The sequence below is a fragment of the Oryctolagus cuniculus genome, chromosome 10 (assembly GCF_964237555.1).
Source record: "Oryctolagus cuniculus chromosome 10, mOryCun1.1, whole genome shotgun sequence".
In the NCBI taxonomy this organism is placed as follows: Eukaryota; Metazoa; Chordata; class Mammalia; order Lagomorpha; family Leporidae; genus Oryctolagus; species Oryctolagus cuniculus.
The window spans coordinates 105,429,802-105,457,464 of NC_091441.1; the positions used below are offsets into that span (position 1 = coordinate 105,429,802).

General features: G+C 54.2%; 1 protein-coding gene across 4 annotated transcripts in view; it reads right to left on the reverse strand.

The window, feature by feature from the left end:
* The window catches only part of VIPR1 (vasoactive intestinal peptide receptor 1), a 32,684-nt gene extending 21,652 nt beyond the window's left edge, over nt 1–11,032 (reverse strand). The window contains exon 1 of one of the 4 annotated variants that reach the window (XM_051851826.2): nt 11,010–11,032. Coding sequence is in view for 2 of the 4 variants with exons in the window: in XM_008260255.4 (XP_008258477.1) it covers nt 9,931–10,008 (78 nt within the window). In the remaining 2 variants the exon portion in view is untranslated. Of the gene's footprint in view, nt 1–9,930; nt 10,131–11,009 lie in introns of those variants that run through there. The other 3 variants (XM_008260255.4, XM_002713061.5, XM_008260257.4) reach the window with 3 other exon arrangements.
* Between the last annotated feature and the right edge of the window lie 16,631 nt (nt 11,033–27,663).

Here is a 27,663-nt window from a genome sequence, read left to right on the forward strand (position 1 = left end):
CCTACTTCCTTTTTGGTTTTCTTAAAAATATGTATGTATGCATGCGTGTGTGGAATTCAGAGGCAGAGAGAGAGCCCATGCGCCCATCCGCTGATGCACTCTCCAAATGCCCACAACAGCTGGGCCTGAATTGGGGCCAAAGAAAGCCAGGAGCTGGAATGTGATTCAGGTCTCCCACATGAGTGGCAGGCATCCAAGAACATGAGCCATCACCACTGGGCATTCCCAGGGTGCACATCATCAGGAATCTCGTGTCAGGAGCCGGGATGGACAATGAAACCCTGGGCACTCCAATGTGGGATGTGAGTATCTGAATGGCTACACCAAATGCCAGGCCCTGAGTTTCAAAAATATACAGGTTGGAGCAGATCTCGGGAAGGTGAGGGAAGGTTCCAGAAGGTACAGAGGCACCTGCGTCTGGAATGTGGGGAGGGGGGTGCAAAAGCCAACCTGCTCCCCTCCCTCCCCCTGAGCACTGTCCAGGGATTAGAGGAGGGGCCAGCCCAGTGACACTGGGGACACTGGCTCTGGGGCAGACATGGGGGAGGGGGTGACAGCTGTCCAGGAACATCTGGAAAAGACCAGGTCTTAGGAGCTCTTGGGTGGGCAAGGCCTCCGCGGAGGAGCCGATGACTGGTGGCAGCTTCTGCCTGTCTGTTTGACTTTAGGAGAGTGGCTGAAGCCCCACGTCGGAATTTTCACCTCAACACCAGAGCCCCCTCCCCGCTAGGGCCAAAGGAGAGGCTCCAGCAAGGCTGCTCCAGAACTGGAGATTCTCAGCATCGCCTCCAACTCATCTCTTCCACCCTGGGCCTCAACTTGACCTTTCTGCTGATTCAAGGGTTTCTTGAAAGCAGTTAAAGGGAGAGGTGAGGGGGTCTTTCCCTCACTTCCTGTCTTTAAGGGGATCCCCCCCCCCCAACTTGGCCTGCAGCATCCAACTGCTTTGTACTCTGACCATCGTTCTGACTAAATGAACCGTGGTGAGGGACATGCATGCCAGATAGCAGTGAGCCCTCAGCTGTGTGGAGGGAGAGGGGTCCAGGTGAGGCTGGTAAACTCCATGCCTAAGAAGCCACACAGCAGAGTTCTCTCATTCCACCACCATGGTTCTCTCATTCCTCGTTGAAGGCCCTGGGGGAACCTCACAGACTCAGAGGTCACCTGTGGTCCAGCTCATCCCAGTGTAATCAGTGCCGATGGCTGGGCAAGCTCCCAGCTCCAGGGAAACCCAGGATGCCCCTGAGACTTCCTCAGCATGAAGACCACACCTGCCCATGTGCCATTGATCTGGAAGCCACACGGGGAGCATGGCTTCCACCGGGGATGGCCAGCTGCGGGAGGGGGTGGAGCCATGAGCCGCTAAGTCACTGAAACAAGCACCCCGAGAGGAACATGGCTCCGTCACAGAGCAGGATGCAGCTATTTGTGTAACTGGTAAACAAAAGATAGGAGACTTGAAGGAGACGTCGGACTCATGGTGCCTCTGTGGGATCATGCACTTGCCCCCTTTCCCAGAGGGTCACTCTGGGTGAAACACTCATGGTGCTGTGTGTCTCAGAGCATCTGGGATCCACCCCTAAGGCCTGACTGAAAACACCATGAGAGCATTTCAGGCATGGAAAGCCAAGACATAGTGCCAAAAATGGTTCTGCATGAAGGATCTCTGTGAGTGAGACCCCAGTGGAAAGAAGGGGCCATCAAAGGAGGAGGTACATTTCTCTGAAGGGAGGAGAGAACTTCCACTTTGCATTTGGCCCTGTCTAAAAACCAACAGAGTCTGTGAACTGAAAAGGCTTCGGTAGCCTTGGCAGCTCATGGCAAGAGCCTCAGGTGATCACTGACATCATAAATAAGAGTGCCAGATGTTAAATCAACAACAGGAGTCACTGTGCACTTGCTCCCCATGCTGGACCTCTGTCCTTAATGAGTTGTACTATGATAATTAATGGTAGAACTTGTCTTCAAACTGTACTTTATACTTTGTGTGTCTGTGTGGGTGAAAACTGTTGAAATCTCTCCTTAGTAAAGAGTTGGTCTTCTGTATAAAAGTCAATTAAAAACTAATCTTAATGGAAAATGGAACGGGAGAGGGAGTGGGAGGTGGGATGGGAGTAGGGAGTGGGAGGGCAGGAATGAGGGGAAGAAACACTATATCCCTAAGCTGTACATATGAAAATTTGTATTTATTAAATAAAAACCTTCAAAAAATAGCATCTGGGGCCAGCTTGTCCTCAGGTAGGGAGAAGGCGGATCCCAGAGTAGACCCTCTGGGGACTGGTCCTCTTGGCTTTGTGTCCACCATTGGTTGGTCTTGCTGGGCACGTTTCTCCCTGAGGTACCCTCCCATGCCTGTTGTGTCCACCAGCAACAAGGTTCCTTCTGCTTCCTGTTTCTCTCCCAGCCTCCCCTGCTTCTCCTGCCCATTCTCACCTCCCACAGTGGGAAGCAGGATGAATGACAGCTCTTTCTGCCTCTCACTGCCCTTCACTCTTCCCTGGTGCCACGCCCTCCTCCCTGAGGGACCACCTCCTCTCCTATTCCCCGTTCATGGGGTTCCGACGAATGCTCTTCCAGGGCACGGACACGTGACCGAGACTGAAGTCAGAGCATTTCTGGCCACAGTTGCCTGGCACATGGCCCAAGGCAGGCTATTCAGAGGCAGGAGGCTCTCTCCTGGGACTTTGTATTAAGTGATGAGGCAAATGGATTTGCTTTTTCCCACTGGCCTGGAGACCTCAAAGGATGCAGAGGCTGGAGCTGCTGCCACCATCTTGTTGACAGTGGAACGCAATGACAAAGGTCACACAGCTGAAGGCAGAACAGAGATGGAGAAAAGCCAGGTCCTCTCAACACTGCCTGAGCCCCTGAATGCATCCGTGCCTGAAACCAGCCCTGCCTCCAGCAACAGGAGCCCATACCTGTCGTTATGGCTGCAGCCAGCTGGGTTTCCTGCCTTGTGTCTGTGGTGTCCAGCCCTGTGGTCGGAGGATAGGACAACTGATGCCCTCACTTTCTCTCGAGCCAGGGCTGCGGCTACACAGTTTGCCAAGAGATATTTCTTTTCTAATCCCCCTGGGCACCTAGTATTCCAGGCAGCTTCTGTCTGATGGCAGAAGAGTGTTGGATCACCTTGTCCACTCTGCTCCTCCCAGCAGCACCACCACGGGGCCCTTCATGGGAGGCAGTCTGGAGAAGAGGGGAGGGATGGCAGCTCCCAGGGTACCCAAGAACAAGGGGGGGCATCTCTAAACAAAGTGGGGAGGGGCAGGAAGGTGAGCTCTGTCCCTGCCACAGTTGAGTGCTGGGTCTTCATCTGGGTAGGGGTGGAGGGAATGGAGACCAAAAAAGGACCCAAGGTCACCGAGCAGCACATTCCCAGATGGCCCCCAAATCTCTGACCGCTGGTCTGGACTACATCAATCCTTTGCCTGGGGACATCTGGTCAACCAGGGCCACAGCTGGGGCAGATCCCTCTAACCCTTATCACTGAGGAATTCAGGCAGACTTTGGACTTCCTCTCTCACTTATTTCCCTATTCTAAACATTCTCATTATCCCTCCAAACTCTGGGCACATGGAGAGAATTGGAAAATTCCCTGGCTGAACAGAGCCAAGTTCATGGATACTGGGATGGGACGTAGCGGGAGTGTGGGCTTCGTACAGAACGGGTAGGAGAGGTAGACTCAGCGGATATGCAGGAGTGAAAATTCTAGAAAGTGGAAGCAGTGTGTTCACACCATGGGCACATGGACATGACCAGGGCAGTCCAGGCTGCAGGAAGCCTGGTGTGGCTGCAACAAGGCATTCTGGGAGCACTAGGAGATATGTCAGGAGCTGTAGGCAGGGGCGGGATTGGGAAGGGCCTTGAGTGCCAGTTTTGAAGTGTGAGCTTTGACTTCTGGGCCAGGAGCACTATCAGAAATTTGCAACAGGAGCGTGGGAGTAGAGGCTGCACACATTTTACAAAGATCTTCCAGACCATAGGTGTGGGCATGGGATGCTGTGAAATGCAGCAGCCGAGATCAGGAGAGATGGGAGAAGGACTCCCCTGTCTGCAAAGTGGCAAGCCCTGGCACTGCCCTGGATGATATACACCTCCATCTCCTGGGGCCCTCAGAGGAGGCGGGGAGAGGGTAGGGCACTCCGTGTGGTCCCCGCCACCCCTACCCCTCCAGTTCTCTATGAAAACCACCTTGCATCCTGTGATTTATTTCAGCCTCATGGGGGAGACTAAGGACCCAGAGAGAAAGCAGCGTGTTCAAGGGTACACAGGGCTTTGGCTTTGGTTTTCCTGTGTGCAGTGGGAGAGGAGACGAGGATGTGTAGCAAGGGAGGCAGGGGAAGAGGAGGAGAGGAGCCGGAGGGGGCAGGGCAGGAAGGGAGGGGGCTAGGGACACGAGCACATGCAGACTGAGGCACCCAGACGTCATGGAAGAGAGAAGAAACACCCAGCTTAGCCTATGACACCCAAAGAAGGTGAAATACAGTTTCACTTCATTACGAAAGGGCTCAAGGCAGCCTGCCAGGGCCATGGGAAGGTGTCACGGCTTGAACTGGGTGGTGGCTGCACAGGTGCGCACACGGGTGACAGTTCACGGAGCTGTCACTGCAGATGTCTGCATGTTACTCAGGAAACATGTCTGGGAAGTTGCGGGACAGCACGTGGCACGCCTTCCCGTGTCCCTGCAGAAGCAGCTCCGCTGGGAGAGCTGCAGAGCCCAGTTAAGACCACAGACTCCGGGGTCAGCCAGCCTGCCGCTTCCTGGTGGGGTGACCTTGAGCGACTTTCCCAGCCTCCTCTGTAGAATGGGGACAAGAAGCATGCTGACTTCCAGGATCGTGTCAAGGGTGACATGAGGAGGACGCTGACCTGGCCCTCGGGGACTGCCAACAAGGGTTACAGCTATTGCCAAAGCACCTTCTCTCGTGCCCAGCTGGCCCGGCCACAGCCTCACCGCCTTGCATAAGCCCAGGCAGTCGGAATGTCCTACCCACTGGCAGGTGGCACCGCACCCACCAGAGCAGAGGTCTCCAGCCTGTCATTTTTTGCGCGCCCCGACAGTAATCTGAGCTCTCTCCTCTTCCCTGCATTTTCACACTCCTTCACCCGTGCCAGTGGCCCAGAGCCTCCCTTCTCTGAGCATCCAGACTGTGCCATCCACACCTCCTCTGGGGGGAGGCCGAGCCCTGGGTGTCAGGAGAGGAGAATGGGAATTGGAGCATGTGTATGTGTGTGTGTGTGTGTGTGTGTGTGTGTGGTGTGTACGCATGCGTGCATTCAGGTGGGAGGTGTGGTGAGGAAGAGGAGGAATGTATGGAAACAGATTTGGGCTCGAGGCAAGAAAGAACACTGCAGAGCTTAGAACGGTATCTTGCAACTAACAGACTCCCAGCAAGACGCTCAGCCTTTTCCCAACTAAGGGTGCTTCTTGGAAGCCTTCCTTTGGGGCACGGAGCCTTGCAGGCCAAGCAGGCAATTTGGTTCCTCTGCTCCCTGTAAGTCACCCATGGCACCCCGGGGAACTGGCATTCCCTGGACCCATTGTACGGATGTGTGTCTGTGGCACGGGGGGCACAGTGCAAGGAGGCAGGTCGGTGACCTCTTCCTCTCCTTGGGTAAAGATCAGGAAGAACTTGTTTTGAAGTCAGATAATAGGAGGCACTTCCTGAGAGATAGGAATCTCCACATCATGAGCTGTGCTACAGGGGATGTGGGTGCAAAGGGCCAGTCCAGTGCCCACAGCCAGACACCCCACCAGCTCGCCATTCAGTTCCACGGGTCACCCAAAGCTCTTGTAATGAGACCAAACCCCTAGGGATGTCACCACTTGCCTTGGGGTGCCTGATTAAGTGCTGGTTGAAGATACAAAGGGATTTTTGTTAATTTTCTTAAGTGTGATGATAGTGTCACAGTGACACAGGAAGGTGGCCTTTGGTTTTGGAGATGCATGTTGGAACAATTTGGGACAAAGGGTCAGGATGTTTATAATTTACTTTAAGATACTTTAGCCAAAAAAGCAGATGATGCAAACATGAATTGTTAAGGACTCACAATTGTCAATTCTAGGAATTGGATGTTTGCATATCCACTGTCCCATGATCTCTACCTGTCTGAACATTTTTCACAAAACAATGTTGAAAGGAGATTAAACTGTTTCTGTTGGGAGATTAAGCCGACACACCCTATCCTGAGTGCGTGGTTTGAGCCCCCCAGCTCCCCTGTTTCTGATCCAGCTTCCTGCTAGTGTGCACCCTGGGAGGCAACAGGTGATACTTCAAGTACCTGGGTCCCTGCCAGCCACATGGGAGACCCAGAAGAAATTCCTGGCTTCTGGCTCTGGCCTGACCCACCCCTGGGTGTTTTGAGTATTTGGGGCGTGAACCAGTGGGTGGCAGATCTCTGTCTGTCTCTCTGTTGTTCCGATTTTCCAATAATTAAAAATGAAACACAGCAAAAACCAAAACAAATAAACAAAAAACACCTGGCACCCTCTTTCTTTTTCTTCTTCGGAAATGCTTCCAAGATAGGAAATTTGGGACATATTGTAATTTTCCTGGACTCAAAGGAAATCAGAAATCCAACCAGACAACACAGTCTGGGAAATGGGGCAGAAGCGGCCAGGGACAAAGGGAGTCCCCTGGCCTCCGGCTCTTCCATGGCCAGGGTGACCACAAGCAGGGGCCCTGCCATGGCAGGAGGGTATCAAGTTCAAGGCCACTTCCTGGTGTCACATTGCAGGTCGGACCTCTACCGAGGCTGGCGCCCATCACCGTCTGACAATACCCGTCGCCTCCCTGGGCCTGGAGTCCCGGCCCCCAGAACTCCTCCTGCTGGGGACCAAGGGGAAGGGATGGCCTGTCACTCAGTACACACAGCACGGTCACCACCCTGCCCCCCTCCTAGGCTCTCCGATGCCCCGCCTGGAGGACCAAGTTCATTTCACAGGGATGCTGGAGCTGGCTCCGTTCCGGATCTTCCTCCTCCCCATGTCCCATGCACACACTGGGGAAACTGAAGCCCTTGCACAAAGGCGAGCTGTTCCCCAGGTCAATGGGCCATTGCGTCAAAGAACTGTGGTGGGCCGGCGCCATGGCTCAATAGGCTAATCCTCCACCTAGCGGCGCCGGCACACCGGGTTCTAGTCCCGGTCGGGGCACCGGATTCTGTCCCGGTTGCCCCTCTTCCAGGCCAGCTCTCTGCTGTGGCCCGGGAAGGCAGTGGAGGATGGCTCAAGCGCTAGGGCCCTGCACCCCATGGGAGACCAGGAGAAGCACCTGGTTCCTGCCTTCGGATCAGCTCGGTGCGCCGGCCGCAGTGCGCCGGCCGCAGCGGCCATTGGAGGGTGAACCAACGGCAAAAGGAAGACCTTTCTCTCTGTCTCTTTCTCTCTCTCACTATCCACTCTGCCTGTAAAAAAATAAAAAAAAAAAGAACTGTGGTGATAACCAGGTTTCCTGCCCATGGACGCTCAGGACAGAGGATGGGAGAAACTTCCGTCACCCAGCACTGTCCCCTTGGAGCCCTGGGCAGCCTGACCTGGACTGCATCCACGGTCACCTGGGCAGCTGGCCTCTGGGGAAGGGTGCCTATGGTACAGGGAGACCTGCAGGAGTAAGTGGCTAGCGCCTGCGTCAAGGAGGAGCCAGAGAATTCAAAGCCGTCCCAGACGCTGAGCGGGGCTTCCTCCTTCTGGGGTCCAGCCTGTTGGTCCTGCTAAGTCAAGCTGTTTTGTAGTCCGGGGTAGAAGGTTGACCCATGTGGCCAACTCTTTAGGGCATTGTCATTCTTCCTCCAGGGAGCCTTCCCTGACTGCTCCTCCCAGTCAGGACTTCTGCCCCTGCTTTTAAGAGGCTGAACCCTACAACCTCCTGGGCTATTCCTCCCGGGTGTGATGGTCCCCACCAGCCTGAGAAACTTCCAGGGCAGGGCCTGGGTCTGCTCCTGCTCTGGGGCCCCTTCCCCCCGATCAGTCATGTGCTGGGCAGGTTGCCCTATGAGCTCTGCCAGGGGGTGAGGGGCCCCCGTGGATGCTGTGGGGTGCAGGACGGGGCAGCGGAGGCCTGGCGGTGGCCTTGGGGCAGACTTCCTCCTCGGAGACACTGGAGGTTTTCTTTCCTTTTTTTTTTTTTTTGCTTCCCTGTTCAGAGATTTTCCCTTCCCAGGCTGAGGTCAGGGTACCATAAACAGGTGCGATAAGGCCTTGGGCCTTCAACCTGAACTTTGCAGCTGCCGTTTTATGACTCCGATAACGTCCGTGCCCCCCCCCCCCCAGAGTGTGATTGGAGCAGAACCGCCTGGTGTCCATCCAAGAGGGAGCCGCGGAGCGGGGAAGAAGTCTCCTCGCTTCAGCCTGTCCGGCCCAGCCCTGAATGAGAGACCCCAGCCCCTGATCGGAATCCCCTTGACTGGGGGGCTGGGTAGGGCTGAAAGGTGGAGTCAGAGAGGGGAGGGCTAGGTGTGCTGGAGCAATCAGGGAAGGCTGTCAGGAGGAGGAGACAGAGCTGGGCACCGACAAGGAGGGGTAGGCATGGGAGGAGTCAGCCTCAGGCTATCTCAGGTGAGAGGCTGCCTGGCTGAAGCCATTGTGCCCTGAGCGTGGACTCAGAAGCCTTCAGACATCGGGGGTGGGGGGTAGGGGGGCATCCCCTGGCTTATCTGAGAAAGGTTTGGTTGGCTGAGGCTCAAGGTAAGGAAAGCCAGAGGATTGGTGAGGCCTGGAGACTAGGTGACCTGCGGAGGAGGGGCGTTGTAAATGGGGCCAGAGCTGTGGCCTAGGAGTACCAGCAAAGTGAGGCTGTGATGGCTCAGGGAGCGGGTCTCCTGACACCCACGGGAGGAGGGGAGGCTCCTAGGACAATTTCCTGAGCCCGGGTGTGCGAGATACTGAAACAGCAGTGGGTGCCCTGCTGGGGGTGATGGCAAAGGACGTGATCTCGGGACAGACCTGGCCCTGCCCCAAAGACCAACTCCAGATTCCACGAGGCCTGACATAGGGGTGCAGAGAAAATCTGCCTCTGTCCAGTTCTGACAGGTGGAGGGGTCAGGCTCAGAGGCTCTGATGTCTCTGAGCCTCATCTGCCCTATCTGTAAAACGGGCTTGGGTAGACTCAGTGAGGTCTTCCCTGTGCTTGGAGGCAGAGATCCATGCATCTCCTGCCTCAAGCAGGCACCGCTCTGCCACCCAGGTGTGCCACCCACCGACGCACACAAGTATCTCCACTCATGGGACACACAGGCACACAAGCGTCGGGGCATACACAGATCGGCCTGCGGAAAAAGCAGAGGCCAGAGCAAGAGGAAGGCCACTACTGGTGGTCACTGTCTCCCTATCCAGCTTTCCCCCACTCACAAACCTGAGCTCCCGTGAACACCGCAGGCAACCCCTCACTGCCTGCCGGCCACCTTCCACCTGGGCTCCTGTGCCTCTCCCCTCTGCCCATTGCCACCCACAGGATCCCAAGGGCCCCTTCCCAGGTCTCTGGCCCCGACCCTGGGTCTGCTTCTCAGACCTCACCTCCACAAGCACACACAACGCCCCCACAGTCTCTCGAGACAGGCACGGCACAGCACACAACGACCACCCTCACAGCCTCCCTCCCGCCCACAACCTTCCAGACTGTCCACTCAGTCGACCCCCGTGCCTGGCCTGCAGCCACAGGCCTCGCTGCCACACGCACACCCGCACCCACTACTTGGAACCCAAGTTCCCCTCCACCGATATCCCGTACAGCCTCGCTGTGCAGGCTCTGCGCTGAGCTGGAAGGGACCCAAGGCGACCACGACCCCTCTTCGGGGTCTAGATCCGGCCCGGGGCTGAGAGAGGAGGCGAGACGGGGCGCCGGGCGCCTCTTCTTCCCCTGACCCAGACGCGCACACAGATGGCCCGGCTCCCGCCGCCCCCACTCCCCACTAGCTGCCGGGACTCACCGCGGGCCCGAGGGCGCAGGCGAGGGCGCCTGCCAGCACGCACAGCCAGCGGGTGGGCGGTGGGCTAGGCGGGCCCATGGTCCGCCCCAAGCCCGCGGCGGGCGGCCCCGCGCGGGCACTGGGCTGGCGGGCTGTGCAGCGCGCGGGCGATGGCCGGGAACCCGCGGAGTGGCGTTGGCACCGTGGCCCTGGCGGTAAGAGGCGCGCCGCGGGGCTGGGGGCGGGCCACGGGGGCTCGTCTGACGGGCGCCGGGAGCAGCCAATGGATGGCAGGGGGTGGAGCCGCCGCGCAGGTGTGGGGAGGGGCCGGGCCCCGTGGGTGGGGAGTCCCCGGCTCTTCCTCCGCTCGTCCCACGCGACTGTCTAACGTCGTGAGGTGTGCACGAACCCTCGCCCCGCGCAGCTCGTCTCCCCGAGTCTCGCGACCCCGTCACGCCCCGTCCTTCCCTGCTCGGCCCACGATGTCCCCAGGAGCCTGGCTGCGCTCCCCCAACCTCCGCACACCCCCTTAGCCCCACCCCAAGGCGCTGCACGTCTACTCTCGGAGCCGCCCCCTCCAGGCTGCTTCCCTGCCAGTTTCCCCTCTGCGCCTCGGAGAGCTCGTGCGCGCCCGCCGGTTGCGAGACGAGAAATGCCACCGCCGCCCCTGGCTGTGGCTGCTAAAGGCGCAGGGCCGGGGGCTGGCGGCGACCAAGGGTAGGTGGAGCGCGTCGTTCCAGGCATTTTCGGTCGCCCCGACGCATCCGTCGGGCTGGAGAGGCCCGGCCAGGACAAGCGAATAGAGCCCGACTCTGGGCTCCTCGGTGCGGCCCGCGCCCCGGGGCCGGCCGGCGAGGCGCCCTTGGCACGGGTTCGGCGCTCTGGCCCCTCACGCTCCGGAGGTCCGCTCCTGGGCGGCCGACGCGTCCGCGCCCTCGCGCGTCACGGCGCAGGCAGGCGCCTCCTGAGGGAGGCTGGGCCGAAGTTCCAGCGCCCTCGCGCGGAGAGGGGAGGCCGGCTGGCAGCTCTCGGGCCCCGACTCCGCAGCCGACCTGAAGCCAACCAGAGACTCCGTCCCCACCACGCTTTCCTCGCCTTACCGCTGGGGAAACTGAGGCCCAGAGGGTAGCCGGAACCTGGGTCGCCTGCCCTTGGTGCTGTGCTCCAAGGCTCGGCGGGCGGGTCGGCGCTGGGTGACATCCGCCTGCCTCCCTCGCCTCCCGTCCTTAGGGCTCGGTTTATCCGCCCCTGGAACCGGGCGCGGGTTCACCGTGTCTGCGCCAGAGGCTGAGTCTTCTTGGGGACCAAGGGCAGGTGGCTGTCTTGCCCACTCCCGGAGGGCTCCAGCAGGCCCCGTCGAGGCCGGAAGTGGCGGCGGGATTGGCGGAGGATGGCAAGCCGAGAGGACCGCGCCTCGCCCCGCGCAGCGGGATGCGCAGCCCAACTCCAGGCACCACCCTGAGGACCCACCCCGGCCTCACCTCACTCTCTGTAGCGAGGGGGTGCAGTGGGCCTGAGGGGGTCAGGGAGGAGCCAGGAAGAGGCCAACGCCCTGGGTCTCTCTGCCGCCTAACCCCGGGGGCTTACCTTTGCCTTCTACTCCCTCTCCTGCTCCTCCTCCCCCCTCCCCCTTTTCACTTCACCGAATTTGTGCTGTGTTCTTGGGGACACAGAGCCGGGTAAGCCCAAGGCATCTCTTCACCAGAGGAGAACTATGGTGTGCCCCATCGTCTTTCTCGTTGGTTGGAGGCATGATTGCTGACCCTGGACAGAGGTCCTTCCCCAGATAAAGGACCTGTGGAGGTGCCTGCGCCCTGGCCTCTGGGATTTGAGCCTGGTCCCCCAGCAGAGGGAGCACGTGAACCCTGGCCAGCCATCTCCTTAGCCGTGAGCCCTCCTGGGAGAAGCTATGGGCTCCGGGGGTGCTCCGTGCCCCTGCCGGGCCTCTGCAGGGCTGGGGCATGCTGTCCTTATTCTGGGGAGCCACAGCACTGACTGCACGCAGTGTCCCAGGATGCCTGGATGTGGAGAGTGAACCACCCATCCTTGACCACCCAGCACGTATGTGCGCGCACACACACGCATGCGCACACACCTCACCTAGCTGCAGAATGCTGAAAGCCCGTTCTTCGGGCTGCATCTCCTGGCCTGGTGAGGACTGAGATCTCGGGTATTTGAGGGCATGATGAAGGGGATGAGGACTGGGGAGACAGAAAGAAGCCAGAGCCCACTTTGCCACTTGAACCCCAGCAGGGTGAGGAGGGAGGGCAGGGAATGTTAAGGCCACCAGTGGGACTGGGCTGCGCTCTGCCTGCTCTGGGGCAGCCACCAGTGGGGTTGGATGGCCAGGCCAGAGGCAGTGAGATTGCCCGGCAGGCCTCCTGGTGCCCCTGCTGTCCTGCTCCCAGGAAGGGAGAAAGTGAGCCATGAAAAACACTTCTCTGTACTTCCGGGATGTTCTCCTGGGGCACCTACCCTTCCTCATCTCTCAAAGGGTACACAAAGTATTCTGAAGTCAAAGAAGCAGAAAGAAGAAACAGCAAAAACCTAAGCATTTCAACCAAAGCTAAATTCAACGCATTGTTCCCACATGTCCTGTCCTGTGTTCAGAGGCTCTGGGGGCAAGGTGGGACTCAACCATGGACCCAGTCCTGTGGAATCAGGAATAAATCTTCCTTTTGCTCACCTAGGAGGCTCAGGAGGGCTTCCAGGAGGAGGAGGCACGTCAGGAGCAGAGGAAATAGAGCAGAGGTAGGACAGACAGGTCACCCAAGGAAGTAGAAGCCCTTCCTTGGAATCTTTCCCCTCCTCCCACCTTAACCAAAGCCTGAGCCCCTCTGCCTCCCTGGTACAGGCTTTGGGGGGGGGTCCCCCACCCAGCTCCTGCTGTGTTTACCCATCCCTTCTTGCATAGCGTGCTTCCTGGATCCCTGGAACCTATCCCGTCTCTGTCCCAAGCCCTTATTTCCCTTCCAGATCCCAGAAACACAGAGGTGCAGAGGATGCTGGAGGTGGGGTGGAAAGAGAAGGGGAGCGGGAGGGAGAGGCAGTCACTTGCCATCCCCCGTGACAACGGGCTCGGTGGGAAGAGAATCTGCAGTTACTCATTCAGAGCCTGCCTGGCTTCCTGCCTGCCTCCTCCCTGCGGTGGGAGCCACCTTCACCTCCTCCAGCCCTGCCGCCACTTTTCAGAGTCATGCGCTCACTGCCTTCAATGCTCAGGGCTCAGGAGCTAAGTGGCAGAGTGCTGCAGTGGACAGAGGAGGGCGTCTGAGGACCACAGAGCAGCCTGGATGGACACGGCAGTGTTTCCTCCAGGGCAGAAGGAGGAAGCACCCTGGCCAGGGAGTCCCGGCTCCAGGATTCCCCTGCAAGAGCCATCGGCATTGCCACCCGAGTGTAGGCAAGCACGATCTTCTCTGGGCTTCTGAGTTGAAGGGACCTTCATACCCACTGAAGGTCAAGTGCAGCTGGCAGCTCCAGAGACAGGAAGTGCTCTCCAGCTCCCCAGGCTGCCCCTTCTTTTGGGACCAGTTCTTCCTGTGCAAAGACCCATCTTAACTGCAAGCTGAGGTTCTGCAGCAGAGACCGAGACCTTCATCCCTTCTGCCATAGCATGTAGTACACATCATTCATTCATCCTTCATGAATCACCTCCACACTGGTCTGGTCCCGTGATGGGGGCCGGGGTGCGGCTGTGACTTAAACACCTAGCACTGCTTGAGTATGGGGGAGGGGGTTGGAGAGGTCTTCTGTGGGAGCTGCAGCTGTACCTGGGGGGAAATCCAAGTTCACAGGAGCACAGGGGGCAGAGAAGGAACTGTCCTGACTTGATGAGCGTGGAAATGAAGCCCAGGGACCAGTTCTGCCATGGCCATTCCTTGCTGCTTGAGGCTGGAGCTTAGAGCTCTATGGGCACTCTCTAGCCATGTCAGCGCAGGTCCTCCAGTGAACAGATACTAAGATGCAGTGAGGAATAAAGGCATTCATTGGACGGCAGGGGAACCCTGTGAAAGACAGAGGAGGAGAAAGCAGGTGTCAGTGGAGAGAACCTCAGACTGGGTCTCTGCCCACCTGGCAGTGAGCTCCAGGGCAAAGACTGCACACAGAAGCCTTAGGCACCCTACTGTGTGCAGAATGGGCTGAGGCCCTCTGGGGAGCCCATGGCCCGCTCCAGCTGTGGCGCAGCCCAGAGGTGATGCAAATGGAGGCTGTCTGCCTACTGAGGCACGGGAAACGAAGCAGATGGCTCCTGCTCCAGAGAACGGAGAAAGAGGTGATCCAGGTTCTGCCCTCGGGATCTCCTAGGCGGGGTACAGAGAAGGAAAGCCAAAGAAGGGCTCCTTTCCTCAAAAATCCTAGGGCTCAGTTTAGTGCAGGGGTCAGCAGTCTGCCACTAAGTGGCTCAGCTTGGGGGTTGTGGCGCAATGAATCTGGAGACCCTACAGGGATGGACTTCTCCCCTCTTTTTAATTCTACAATAGCAGCCATAGTCCCTGGCTAAATGCTTACTGCAGCCTGTGTGTGTGTGTGTGTGTCCACATCCATGTACAAGAGCAAGTGAGCATGGGTCCTTGTGTATGGGCAGGAGTCTATGCAGACATATCTGCTTTCAGCAGGGTTCCGAGAGCAGGGCTTGGCCAGGGTAAGTTAGGACAAGGTAGAGTTAAGGGCAAGCTTCTGGGTCGTGGGGGACAGAGAGGGCATGAACCAGAGAGAGAGAACCCAGGACCACAGTCAGCACCAGGTTGACTCTCAGAGCTCATTGCTGGGATGACGGATGCTTGCAGGGGCCTTGTGAAAGCTCAGACTAACGCCTGTGGGATCTCAAAATCCTCACGCTCACACCCCCCGCAGTCCCAGCTCCGCTTTGGGAGCTGATGGGCAGTTAACTTTGGGCAGAGATTCTGGAAAAGGGAGATACGGAGTTTCACTGCAACAACTGATGCCATGAGATTAAGGTGGGTGTTAGAAATTTAAGAGCATCCACTGGGGAATAAAATAAGTCCTCATATGACTCCCAAATAACCAGAAGGAGAAAAAAAAATCACCAATCCAATAAAAGATCGTATGTGTGGGAGGATTAAAAATAACAATATATGATAAAGGGAAGCAAAGAATCAAATGTCAGGAATAATGGCAAAAAATTAATCATCATAGTCAGTGTGAATGACAGAGACTTCATGAGGGAAAAAAGCACCAAGAGGGTAGATAGTTCATTTTGCTGCAAAATTCAATCTATCAGGAAGCTCTAATAATCCCCAAGAACTGCTGCGTCAAATGAGGTAGCTTCAAGATATATACAAAAGAAATGTAGAAAAAGGAGGCGTTTTCAAACCCACAGTCACAGTGGCAGATCTGAACACCCTTCTCTCAGGAATTCCATTCAACTGTCAGAATGAATGAACTGGAGTCAAATCTGCAATGGACGTATATACAACTACAAATACAGGGTTGAGCAGCCAAACAAAGTTGCAGAGTGATATGAGTGTCATAGTGGTACTTATGCAGGGGTTTTCCCCCAAGTTCTATTTATTTTAAAGGCATTTATTTATTTTAAAGGCACAAAGACAGAGAGAGAGAGAGTGAGAGAGATCTTCCATATGCTAGTCCATTCCCAAATTCCTGCCAGGCTGAAGCCAGGAGCTGGGAACACCCTCTGAGTCTCCCACGTGGGTGGCAGGAACTCTAGTACCTGAGCCATCATCTGCTGCTTCCCAGGCGCACTGGCAGGGAGGTGGACTGGAAGCAAAGGAGCTAGGACTCTAACCATGGCTCCAATAAGGGATGGGGGAGTCCCAAGCAGTGGCTGAGTCCACTGAGCCACAATGCCCACCCCTCATTTAGAGTTTAAAATCTGCACACGAGACTATGTGCCTTTTATGGATATATAAATACGTGGCCAAAGTAAAAAAAAGACCCAGGAATGATGAACACCCAAGTTACATTAGTGGTTACCTCTGTAGAGAGAAGGAAGGGAAGAGAAGAAAGGAGGTGTATTAGTTTTCAATTGCTTTATAGCAAATTACCACAATCTTAGCAGCATGAAAAAAATATTCATTTATGTTAAAAATTATTTACCCAGGCCGGCGCCGCGGCTCACTAGGCTAATCCTCCGCCTTGCAGCGCAGGCACACTGGGTTCAGGGCGCCGGATTCTGTCCTGGTTGCCCCTCTTCCAGGCCAGCTCTCTGCTGTGGCCAGGGAGTGCAGTGGAGGATGGCCCAAGTGCTTGGGCCCTGCACCCCATGGGAAACCAGGATAAGCACCTGGCTCCTGCCATCGGATCGGTGTGGTGCACCGGCCGCAGCGCGCCAGCCGCGGTGGCCATTGGAGGGTGAACCAATGGCAAGGGAAGACCTTTCTCTCTGTCTCTCTCTCTCACTGTCCACTCTGCCTGTCAATAAAAAAAAATTATTTATCCATATCTATTTATTTGAAAGGGAGAGAGTGAGAGAGAGCAAGTTCTCTTCCAGTAGTTCACTTCCTAAATGCCCATAACAGCCAGAGCTGAGTCAGGCTGAAACCAGAAACTGGGAAGTCCATGCAGATTCCCACATTGGTGGATGGCAGGGGCCCAAGTACACCTGCTGCCTCCCAGGGTGTGCACCAACAGGAAGCTGGAAGAGAGGGCAGAGCCAGGACTCAAACCCAGGTACTCTGATACAGGATGCAGGCTTCCCCAGGGGTGTTTTAACTGCTGTGCCAAACGCCTGCTCCAACACTGACTCATTACCTTACATTTTCTATAGCTGTCCAGATATGGACATATGGGTTAATTTTATCCTCTGTGGAAATCAAGGTGTTGTCCTGGGCTGTGGTCTCACAGGGAGCTTAGGCTTCTCTTCCAAGTTCAAGTTCATTCAAGTTGTTGGAAGAATTCAGTTCTGTGCAGTGTTTTGTTTTTTTTTTTTTTTTTCCTGCTGGCCATTGGCCAGATATCATTCTCAGCTCCTAGAAGTTGACCTTGGATCTGAGCCACATGACCCTTTCCACAGGCAATTCACAGCAAAGAAGTTTGCCTTGTTAGGTCAGCAAGAGAGCATATGCTGCAGCTTTGAAGCTCACTTGTTCAGTCTGAGAACTCTAGAGCCTCTAAAAACAAAAATAAAATAAAATAAACAGACCCATGGTGCCCATGATTAAGTCAGACCCATCCACACTCAAGGGGAGAGAGTGATGATATGGGGTGTTTAAGGGGCAGGAATCTTTGGAGTCATCTTAGAATTCTGCCAACCACAGGAGGTATAGACAGGTGGTATTTAGTTGCACTGAATAATGTCTTTTAAAAATGCCTACGGCAAATACAGTATTCTGTTAGGTTCTAATAAAATTGGGTGACAGATACACTGAGTTTGATTTTCTTTTTGGTTAAAGATTTAGTTCTTTAATTAAAAGACAGAGTTGTACACACACACACACACACACACACAGAGAGAGAGAGAGAGAGAGAGAGAAAGAGAGAGAGAGATCCTCCATTCATTTGTTCACTCCTCAAATGGCCACAGTGGATAGGGCTGGGCCAGGTCAAAGCCAAGAGTTAGGAGCTTCTTCCCAGTCTCCCATGTGGGTGCAGGGGCCCAAGCACTTGGGCCATCTTCTGCTGCTTTCCCGGGCACATTATTGGGGAGCTGTATTGAAAGTGGAGCAACTGGGGCTTGCATTGGTGCTCATGTGGGATGCTTCACAGGCTTGTGGCTTGAAGACTGGGCAGAGAGAGCAAGAGGCCTGGGCTCGGCTGAGACAGCCTAGCTCTGGACCCACCTTTGTTCTTTATTCCACCATAGGGGTCCAGCAAAGAGGCCTCTGGGGTCTCTATAGTCTAACTGTGCACAGGCAAATAACCAAATGCATCTTCTTATCACGGTATTAGCGTTTTATTGCTACAACAAAGCACCTGAGACAAGTTGCTTATGCCAAGTGTAGTTGATTTTGGCTCATAGGTGTGGAGTTCACAGTGACAGCTGAAACGGTGGCTCGTGGGGAAAGGGTCCCATCTTTTTAACTCAGCTCCTGTATACTCTAACTTAGAAATCTCTCAGTTCCAACAAGGAACATCTAGAAAGGACTCATGGTTGTTCCACTCCTGGCTATTCCACTTCCAACCAGCTCTCTGTTACTGCCTGGGGAAGCAGTAGGAGATGGCCCAGGTCCTTGGGCCCCTGCACCCACATGGGAGACCCAGAAGAAGCTTCTGGCTCCTGGCTTTGGATTGGTGCAGTTCCGGCCGTTGCTGCCAATTGGGGAGTGAACCATTGGATGGAAGACCTTTCTCTTCTCTCTCTGCCTCTCCTCTCTCTATGTAACTCTGACTTTTGAATAAATAAATAAATATTTTTTTTAAAAAAAGTATGACACACGCAGGCTCCTGGCAAGTCCAGACAAGTTTGTTCAAAGGACGTTGTTCCCTGAAGGGCAGCTTGAGACCAAAGTCTCATGAAATTACTACCGTTGTAGTCAACTGGGGAGTGAACCAGAGGATGGAAGACATCGTTTTCTCTCTCTCTCTGCCTCTCCTCTCTCTGTGTAACTCTGATTTTCAAATAAATAAATAAATAAATCTTTAAAAAAAAAAAAAAGAATCAGATCTCTTCCCCAGAAGTCTTAACGCTTAGCCTGTTTGAAATTCTCTATGGAAGGCCTCTTATCTCACCTAACTTCCCTCCTACAGAATTCTGACACTGTTCCTCCTCCTCTCGCTTTCCCTCTTCTCAGGGAAATGCGCTCTAAATTATGGACCTGTGCAGACATTCATCTACCCAAACCATACTCTCTGCCTCCTGACTGTATTCCTACCTCAACCTGGCAACTGGGTTTACCTAGAACAAAATGAGGCTGCTCTAAGCCAAAGTGGAGTGGGCCCTACCAGGTGATACTGACCACTCCCACCTCTGCCAAACTCAAAGGGCACCCCCCCCCTTGGGTACATTTTACTTCATTAAAACGAGTAACAGCTCCCTCATGTAAGTCTATTCCACAGGACCCACCTCTCAGGCTGATGCGCTAACAAGATGTATTCACAAGGTAACTCTGCCTCATTTTGGCCATCGTTCCCACCATGGGCAATATCTTATCTCTAGGATCTCCTTTTGTCCTCATAATCAAAGGGCTCCTATTTCTGCCATGCATAATTAACTTATTCCAAAGGTTCTTGCAGGAACGAATAACTGCTATATCTCAAGCCGGCTCGAAGGAGCAACACAAGACTGCTCTTCTTCAATCAATCGGATCTCCGAGTACAGACCCCTGGCTCAAGTCCTGGTTGGATGTCTACACCCAGTATCAGCAGGAAGTAGCCAGAAAGAAAAAAGGCACCCCATCTCCTTATCTGTACTCAGAGTCAGCATTGATGGAACAAAGACATAAACCTCAGCCATTCTTGCTCATTGCCCAAAAGATAAACACTGGAATTTATTCCTTGCCTTTGAATCTTAATTGGGTCTCACACCCTATTGCCTTCATACCCCACCCCTTCACCCACAGCCTCCTGAAAGACCAGTTGCTCCAACACTTGAAAGACCAGTTCTAGGAATTTCCCTCCCCTTGCAGCCCCCTACCCCCACCCCCATCCCTAGCCCTGGGGGTCGGGGCCTTCTGCCAGATGTTTCATCATGTGTATGCCGGCAGTTAGTCATCCACCTCTACAAATTTATTTTCTCTGAATAAATTCGGTCTGGTTGTAAATTCGTACGCTGCCACCTCCCAGCCCCTGTCAGTTTTGCATCCAGTCCTGGTGCTCTTGTGGGAACAGTCCTTTGGCACTGTAGAGCATCCCATGGCAAGAAGCAGCATGCATCTGTCTGCATCTATGTGGCCTCGTGCACAGCACCAGGGTTCAAACCTGGGGGCCCCACCCTAACAACCCAGCCGAGGCTGATCCAGTCCTTTCCCCAAGGCCTCACATTCAGGCACCATAAGTGGACTTAGTGTCCTCCCTGTTAGTATGGTTAACATAAGACTTCGAGGGCCAAACCTTTAACACTATTCAAACCACAGCATCCTCTAGTACTCTAATTAATCCCAGAGTCCCAGCCCCATTGCTGTGTTCTTTGACATCTTTGGGAACACAGATCTGCCTTGTTGGTAGCTTTGGGATCCGCAAGGGGAGAAGGCTTACACCTCCGGGACTTGAGAGTCCCTACCCGCACTTCCGGGAATGAAAAGTCCTTGACAAGTGGGTGCCTAATGGTCAACCAATGAAGATCAGACCTGCCTCAACCTTTAACCCCCACGCCCTGTATCTATAAAAGGAGCCTTCCCAACCTCTGACACAGGACTTCCCTGGCCACCCCCGCTCTGTTGGGACCGATGAACCTCGCTGCCCGGGAGCAGAATTCCAATAAAAGCTTGTGAATTAATTGATTCATCTGCCTGGGAAGGTTTGTTACGCACCGGACATCTTGCACTTGTCTCTGGAGATGAGGCTATTTTAGGCTCCTGGGACTCTCTTGAGGGTAATGTAGTCTCTGATGGCTGCCTACAAAAGGCCAGGGAGTCTGGTGCACAGGCACGAGAGAGGGACCGTGGTGTGCCATCTCAGTTCTGCAGCAGACTCCGGCCTCACTGGGCTCAGAAGTCCTGAGCCTTTCCTTTGATCTGTTGTGGGAAGCTCAGGCCACAAACCCTCAAGTGTAAGAAATATGGCTTCTCCTTCTTTTATAGAATTCAGATCGATTGGCGGAGATACACCATTCCTGGGGAAGTGGTGGGGAGCCACCTCCTGCTATCCACCCTCCGCCAAGACTGCTGGATCACATGCACAGGTTGGTGCCAAGGCTTGCGGCCAGTGTGGCCCTCAGCAAGTCCAGGGGCTGAGGCTTTGGGGCCTGAGAATCTTGGTGGGGCTGGGAGCCTCGTGTCCCGAGTCCAGCCCATTTGTGTACTTTAGGTCCCTTTCCTGAGGCAGGAAGCAGGCAAGGAGCAGGCTGAGGGAAGTCACAGGCAGGTCTAGAGCCACTCAACAGGGCGGGGTAGGTGAGGTGCAGTGAGGTGGGGGTGGGGTCCTCCCCAACTTCTCCCCAATCCCCAAGCTTGTCCTAGAAAACAAACACCAACTGAAAGGTCTTGAGGCCATTTCTGCTTTCTTCCCAGCCTCTACCTGTAAGGTGTCTGGCGCGCAACAAATCTTCCCAGGCAGACGAATCAATTAATTCACAGGCTTTTATTGGGGTTCCGCTCCCAGACGAGGTTCCCCGGTCCCAACAGAGCTGGGGCCGGGGAAGTCGCGCGTCAGAGATTGGGAGAGCTCCTTTTATAGATTCAGGGCATGGGGGTTAAAGGTTGAGGTGGGTCTGATCCTCATTGGTTGACCTTTAGGCACCCGCAGGGACCTTGACAAGGACTTTCTTCCCCGGAAGTAGGCCTCTCCATTCCCGGAAGTGTAGGCCTTCCCTCCTTGCGGATCCCAAAGCTACCACTACCCTCCTTGGTCGCTTAGTTACTGTCTTCTATGTCCCCACTTGAACCACGATCACGTTGAATCGGGTCACGAGCCTGTCATTTCATCTGTAAGCATGTCAGCTTGTATCTCTCTACATGACAAGGGCCCTGAAAAAGAACAGTGATCCTGTGACTCTTGATCCCATTTTCACACCGCAAAATACCTTAACGGCGGCGTTAGCTCTCCAGCTGTTGTTCAAGGTTCATTCCTTGCCTTACCTTTTCTGTCTAACCCCTTGTCTGCTTAGTTCAGAGTCACATGTCAGAGTTTAATGTGGAAACCCCTCCCCCATCTCTACCCATTCCTTTCTTCTTCTTGCAGAAAATGGGTCGTTGGTCCTGGACTCTAATGTTCAACAAGCAGATTTTGCCGATCGATCGATCCAAGTGTTAACCAGACCCCAAGGGGTACCCCTGTGAGTAGCCAGATGGGTTAATAGGCAGTCAGGGTGGTCCCAGTGGAAATTTGGGGTGTAGACTGCTTGCTTCCCCCCTCAAAAGGCTGTCTCAGCAAGATCCTAAGTGCCTACCTGCCCACTCCTAAAGTCTTATCAGGAGAATAGCAAGGGAGTGGCGATTCCCACAATGAACTCCCAGTTCATTGTTAAATAAATTAGGTATCCCACCCTTCTGTAGGCTCTTTTTTTTATCCTGAGCAAGCCACACAGCATAAAGGATTGCAAATCAGGTCTTTTGATGGGTTTTGCTGAATGTCAATCTGATTGTTAATTTATTTTTTTCAAAATTCTGCTTTAAAAACTCCACTACCACAGGCCACTTCAGGTTTTGCCTTTCTTGGAGCCCCCCTCTCTGCCACTCTGGCTGGAGGTCTCTGACTCCAATAAAGCTTGCTTTTTAACCTTTAAACCTTGCTTTTTCTCTTTGCCTGTCAGCTTGGAAATTCATCTTCCATGTGAGACAAAGAACACCTCCACCCACTTACCCTTCAACCTCTCTTCTCTTGCCTCCCCAGTTTTTTAAGAACTTATCCCTAGATTCTCTCTTGCATGAGAGTCTGTGCAGGCTGCTCCTGCAGATAGCCCCATGGCTCCCTATCTCTCTTCTCAAGCTAGACCCTACCCACTTAATACTACCAACTTCTCCCTTCAAGTCTTGAACGTCCACACCCCACCTCTTTTTTCATAGCACTTATCACTTTCTAAGTCACTTTGCCACTTCATTATTCATTATTCTTGGGTTTACTTTGTCACATTCATCATCTAGCTCCCAGAACTAGAACCAAAGGCCCTACTGGACCAGGGATTCAGGAACATTTTTTGTTCCCAGTGTGGCACCGGTTCCTACAGTGGTCCCTGGCACACAGGAAAAAAGTCCTCATTGTGTTTATCAAATGAATAAATGAGTGAATCTTCCTAATGTGCACAGGGGGCCCTTCCATCCCTCTGGCCCCAGGTTTCTATGTTATCCCCGCCGCCCCAGTTTGGAGGAGAATCTTGCAAGCTCTGTCATAACCCAAGGGGCAAAGCCATCCCCACCCTTGTCCCAGCCAGCCCTGCCCCTCCTGGCAGTACACTGTGATCTCTCACCCCTTTTCTGCCCAGACCACACCTTCTGCCTGGAATGCTGTCCTGCACACACTGGGGGTGGGGGTGGGGGGTGCGCAGGGGCTTGGTCATGCCTCACGGCTGGAATCTAAGTCAATCATGTACTCTAGAAGACTTTGCGGGTTTCTGCTGGGGACATCAGGCCCAGAGTGGGAATCAGTGGAGGTTGGATGAGCTAAAGGCCTTGCCCCTGCTTGCATCTGTCTCTGACTGTAGGTGCTGGCCAACATCTATGCCCACAGGTTGATCTCCAACGCTGATCACAGCCCTCTGTGACCCCTGATCCAGGATGACCCCTAACCCCAGGCCAATAGCTGACTCTGATCGCAGGCCCTAGTGCAGCCTTCTTTTTATAAAGGTTATTTATTTATTTATTGAAAGGCAGAATGACAGGGACAGAGAGAAAGAATCTTCTATCTGCTGATTCATTCCCCGAATGCTCACAACAGATCGGGCTGTGCCAAGCTGAAGCCAGGAGCTGAGAACTCCATCCAGGTTTCCCATGTGGGTGGCAGGGGCCCAAATACTTGGTCTGTCACCTGCTGCCTCCCAGGTACTTTAGCAGGAAGCTGGATTGGAAGCAGAGGCGGGACTTGATCCTAGGCATTCTGATGTGGGGTGTGGGCATCCCACACGGTGGCTTAACCTGCTGCACCACAGTGTCCTCAGCCCGTCTACCGACCCTCTGTTGACTCCTGGTCCTGATTCCAGCCCAGCCCCGCTACCTAGTTATGGGAGGTGAGAGATTAGGTGTGTACTTGTTCCCATAGCCAATCTTGAGTAATTGGGTCCACAAATCCTGGAGGGGAGTCAGGACCTCAAGGCTGAGGGTCTCTGGGCACCTGGGAGATGGTTTTCATATGTGCCCTTTCTCTACCCATTCCTCCCTTCTCTGGCTCCCAACCCAGTGGACACTGCTTACTTGTTAAGGGACTTCTGGGCCAGGAGCTGGGGGAGGGGAGGAATTGGCCAAGGCAGCTAACACCTGTTTGCACAGATCAGGGTAAAAATAGCAGTGCCTGGGTGAGCCTCTCCCATTTCCTCCCTCTCTTGGATTTTGCCCAGACTAAGTCACTTGCCAGCTGTTCCTGCTCCTTGGCCTCCTCTTTCCTGGGATGGACTGGGCCCTGATGGACAAGGACAGAGTCTCTGACAGCTTCGGCTGCTCTGCTGCAGCCCAAGTGAACCCTGGTACCTGTTGCTGCTGTGGGAAGTCTTCCTGGGTTGACTGTTGGCTTCTTTTGCCCCATGGTGGCCCAGATATGAGATTCTTTATCTCCTCTTTGGATACTGACCTGTCTTCTGCCTTGCAGGGAGGGAGCCCCCAGACCAATTGAGGAAACCAGAATCCCCTTTAAGGATGAGATAGGGTATGGGAGGGGGGCTGCAGATTGAGTTTAGCCTCTCTGGGTGGTGTGGATCAGAAGAGGGGAATGGGGTAACCAAGCTGTGAATGAAATGGAGATCTGAGGGATGGTGAGACACAGATTACTGGAGTTCCTGGATACAACTGCTCCTAAAGCCAGTCTATCCATGGACTTTCCCGTTTCTGAGACATAAATCCTTTCTTTGCTGAAGCCAGTGTATGCTGGCTTTGTTGTCACATGAAAGAGCAGGAGTTCTAATATTGCAAGTCCCCCCCCCCCCCCCCAGTCCTCTGGTTGTCCAGGGATAGTGGAGTGGAAGAGTCCACCTGGGGAGGAGTTGGGCAGGGCCTGTGGCTTGTTATAGGTCCAGGACCTTCCTGCTGGCCTCTGCTCCTGCTCTGTGGGTTTCCCATGCCCCTCTTTCTCCATATTGAGGGGTCTGCTGCATATATTCTCTGCACAGTGAGTGCAGTCACTGTGGTCTCCATGGGCCTCCCCATTAGTCCTGCTGCTTTCACTGTGAGGAGGGTCTTGAGCCAGCTCTCTCATCTCCTCTAACCCAACCCCAACCGCTTCCCACGTGGAAGAAACAGTGAGTTCCACGTGGGAGAGGAAGGCAGTCACTGCAATGGCAATAATACCGTAGGTCTTGATTTATTTGTTTCTGTGGGTGGGGGGGATCATTTCTCTGTGGAATCTGTCAGGAGGAAGGGTTAGATGCCGTATTCTGGAAGCTGGGAGTCTAAGGACCAGGGAGTGGGGTGTTGTGGGAATGCAGGTAGCTAGCGGAGGAGCTGAGGTCTGGCAGCAACTTGCTCACCAATGGCTCAGTGAGTGACAGCTCCAGGCAATCTGCAGTTTGACAGCTGCCATGTCCAGGATGACAGTCCACATGACAGTCCAGGATGACCCGCAAGACAAGCTCCCTTCAGCGCACCATCCGAATTCTCTTTTTTTGTGTACAACAAAAGTTTCCCTTTCTGTGCATGGTGCAGGCCCACCTCCCACGCACCAGCAAGCCTCTGCTCCTTTGTGGTGTAGAGGAAACCACAATTTCACGATGTTGTGAACTTGGAACCTGCACCAGCTGGAAACGTCCAACATGGCTGCAGGATGTGTCCCCTCCCATGATCTTTAGGTTATTATAATGTCACCGCAATAAAATTACCACTGGAGGCACTCCCACTCCCATGAAGCCATGACACTTCCTATATTTCCTAAAAAGGGCACGGAAATGGGCAGTGCTGGAGCCTTGCCCCAAAACCCTGCCTCCTTTTGAATATTCAACTGGGCTCCACCCAGGACATCACCCGTTTGCCTTGGGTGGATATAAAGGGAAGCCCTAACCGTGTTGATGGGGCATTTTCTTGGCTGGGATCTTTTTCACTATTGGATGTTTTTTTCCTTGGTAAGGGGTTCAGGGTCTTTTTGTGTTTTTGGCTGCTTGTTCATGCAGTACTTGGTTCTTGAGTTTGCACTTTTGTTCTGCTGTGAATAAATCTGCTCTGCTGTACAACTTTGTGCCTCTGCCTTTGAATTCTTTCGTGCCTGGAGGGAAGAAGCTTCAGCAAGCCTCGCCCCGCAGCCCATAACAGCAGGGTGGGTTTCTTTGGACAGCCATGAGAAGTTACATTCCATGCTGCTGCCCTGGTTCCTGGTGGTCGCCTGGGCACCTTCAGCATTCTTTGAGGTGTGGAAGACTCATCTCAGCCTCTGTTTTCATTTCCTGTGACACTGTCTGTGTGCCCAGGTCTGTCTCCAAGTTGCCCCCTTCCTTAAATTTCTTAAAAACATTATTTATTTGAAAGTCAGATATATATATATATATATATAGAGAGAGAGAGAGAGAGAGCAAGCAAGCGAGCTTGCATCTGCTGGTTCACTCCTCATATACCCACATAGCAAGGGCTAAGCCAAACCAAAGCTAGGAGCCTGGAACTTAGTCCAGGTCTCCCTTGTGGGTGGCAGGGACCCTAGCACTCGAATCAACTCCTGTTGTCTCCTGGGGTGTGTATTAGCAGGAAACTAGGAAGTGCAACCGGAACCCAGAAACTCTGATATGCAACACTGCTACCCCAAATGAGGTCTTTCATTTTCATGGATCAAATACCAAGATCTACTGGCAGGCTGAGCACGCACAGCGACTGTAAAGTACAGGGCCTCCTCCTTATCTGTCCTTCCACGCTCTGTGGTTTCAGCCACCTGTGGTCAACTGGCATTAGCCTGGCTTGGACTTCCCATCAGGAGGTCTGCAGGAACGTAATGTTCTATGATCATTCCCCTCACTTCACCCTGTCACGTGGGCCTTGTGTCATCTCTGTCAGCAAGGAAGGGTGAGTGTGGTACTCTACAGCCCACTATGACTATTCTGATCACTGTTGTTAATCTCTTACTATGACGGTTCATAAATGGCACTTGATTGTAGGTGTGAGACAAAGGAAAGAAGCTGATCCACACAGGCCTCAGTGTTTGCTGGATCCACTAGGGGTCTTGGAATGGGTTTGGGGGTGATGATAGTAATGAGTGTAAATGACTTCTTGAGATCTGGCCAGCGAGGGTATTGTGAGATGGAAATACTCGGCCTTTGTATCAGTGACACTGCCACTTTTCACAGGAGAAAATGAGAAATCAGTTAAAGTGGAATAAAGTAGTTGTTTTTACTACCTAAATATAAGGACCCCCTAAATACCTATTCATGTATTTCTTGGGCATTGGTAGATCCGGGCTATGGCGGGGCCTTACTAGAGAGTCTGTCACCTGCGCAGGCCACTTATTGGCTACTGCTGGAGAGTCTCTCCCTGCCTGGCTGCTTGCAGTGGAGACAACGAGGTGGGGTGGTGGGGGTGCTGCCAGCATGTGTGGCCCGTGCAGACTTTCTGAGTGCAGACCCTGGGGACAAGAGGGGAACTGTATCAGGGCTTGGTGAGAGAGGGAAGAGGCGGGGCTGGAAAGCATTGGTGAGCTCCTGGCGGGTGCTAGGGGACACCCCAGTGTCCAGCTGACCCTCCCCTCAGAAAAGGAGAGATTTGGCCCCTGACTTACCGAGGAGCTGCCTCTGGACAGCTTGGGTGGGGCGCCGTGAGCCCCAGAAGAGCCCAGAGGTGGAGGAGAGATGGGGCCGGGGCCTAGCTGAACTCCAGCACGCTCCCTGTCGACGAAGCCTGGGTCTCCTGAGAAGGAGGTCCCGGCGCCAGCCCCGGGGTTCACTTCTGGGGCAGACCCGGAAGCAACCCGAGTGGTCCTAGGCCGCCAGTGAGGACTCGGAAAAAGAGAGGAGGAGGAGAGGCCAGGTCCCCCTTGCTTCTGAGCGCACCCAGGTGTGAGTAGCCCCTTTGTTCCCGTTAACTCCAGTGATGTGTGAGTGTGGGTCCTCGCCCCGCTGCA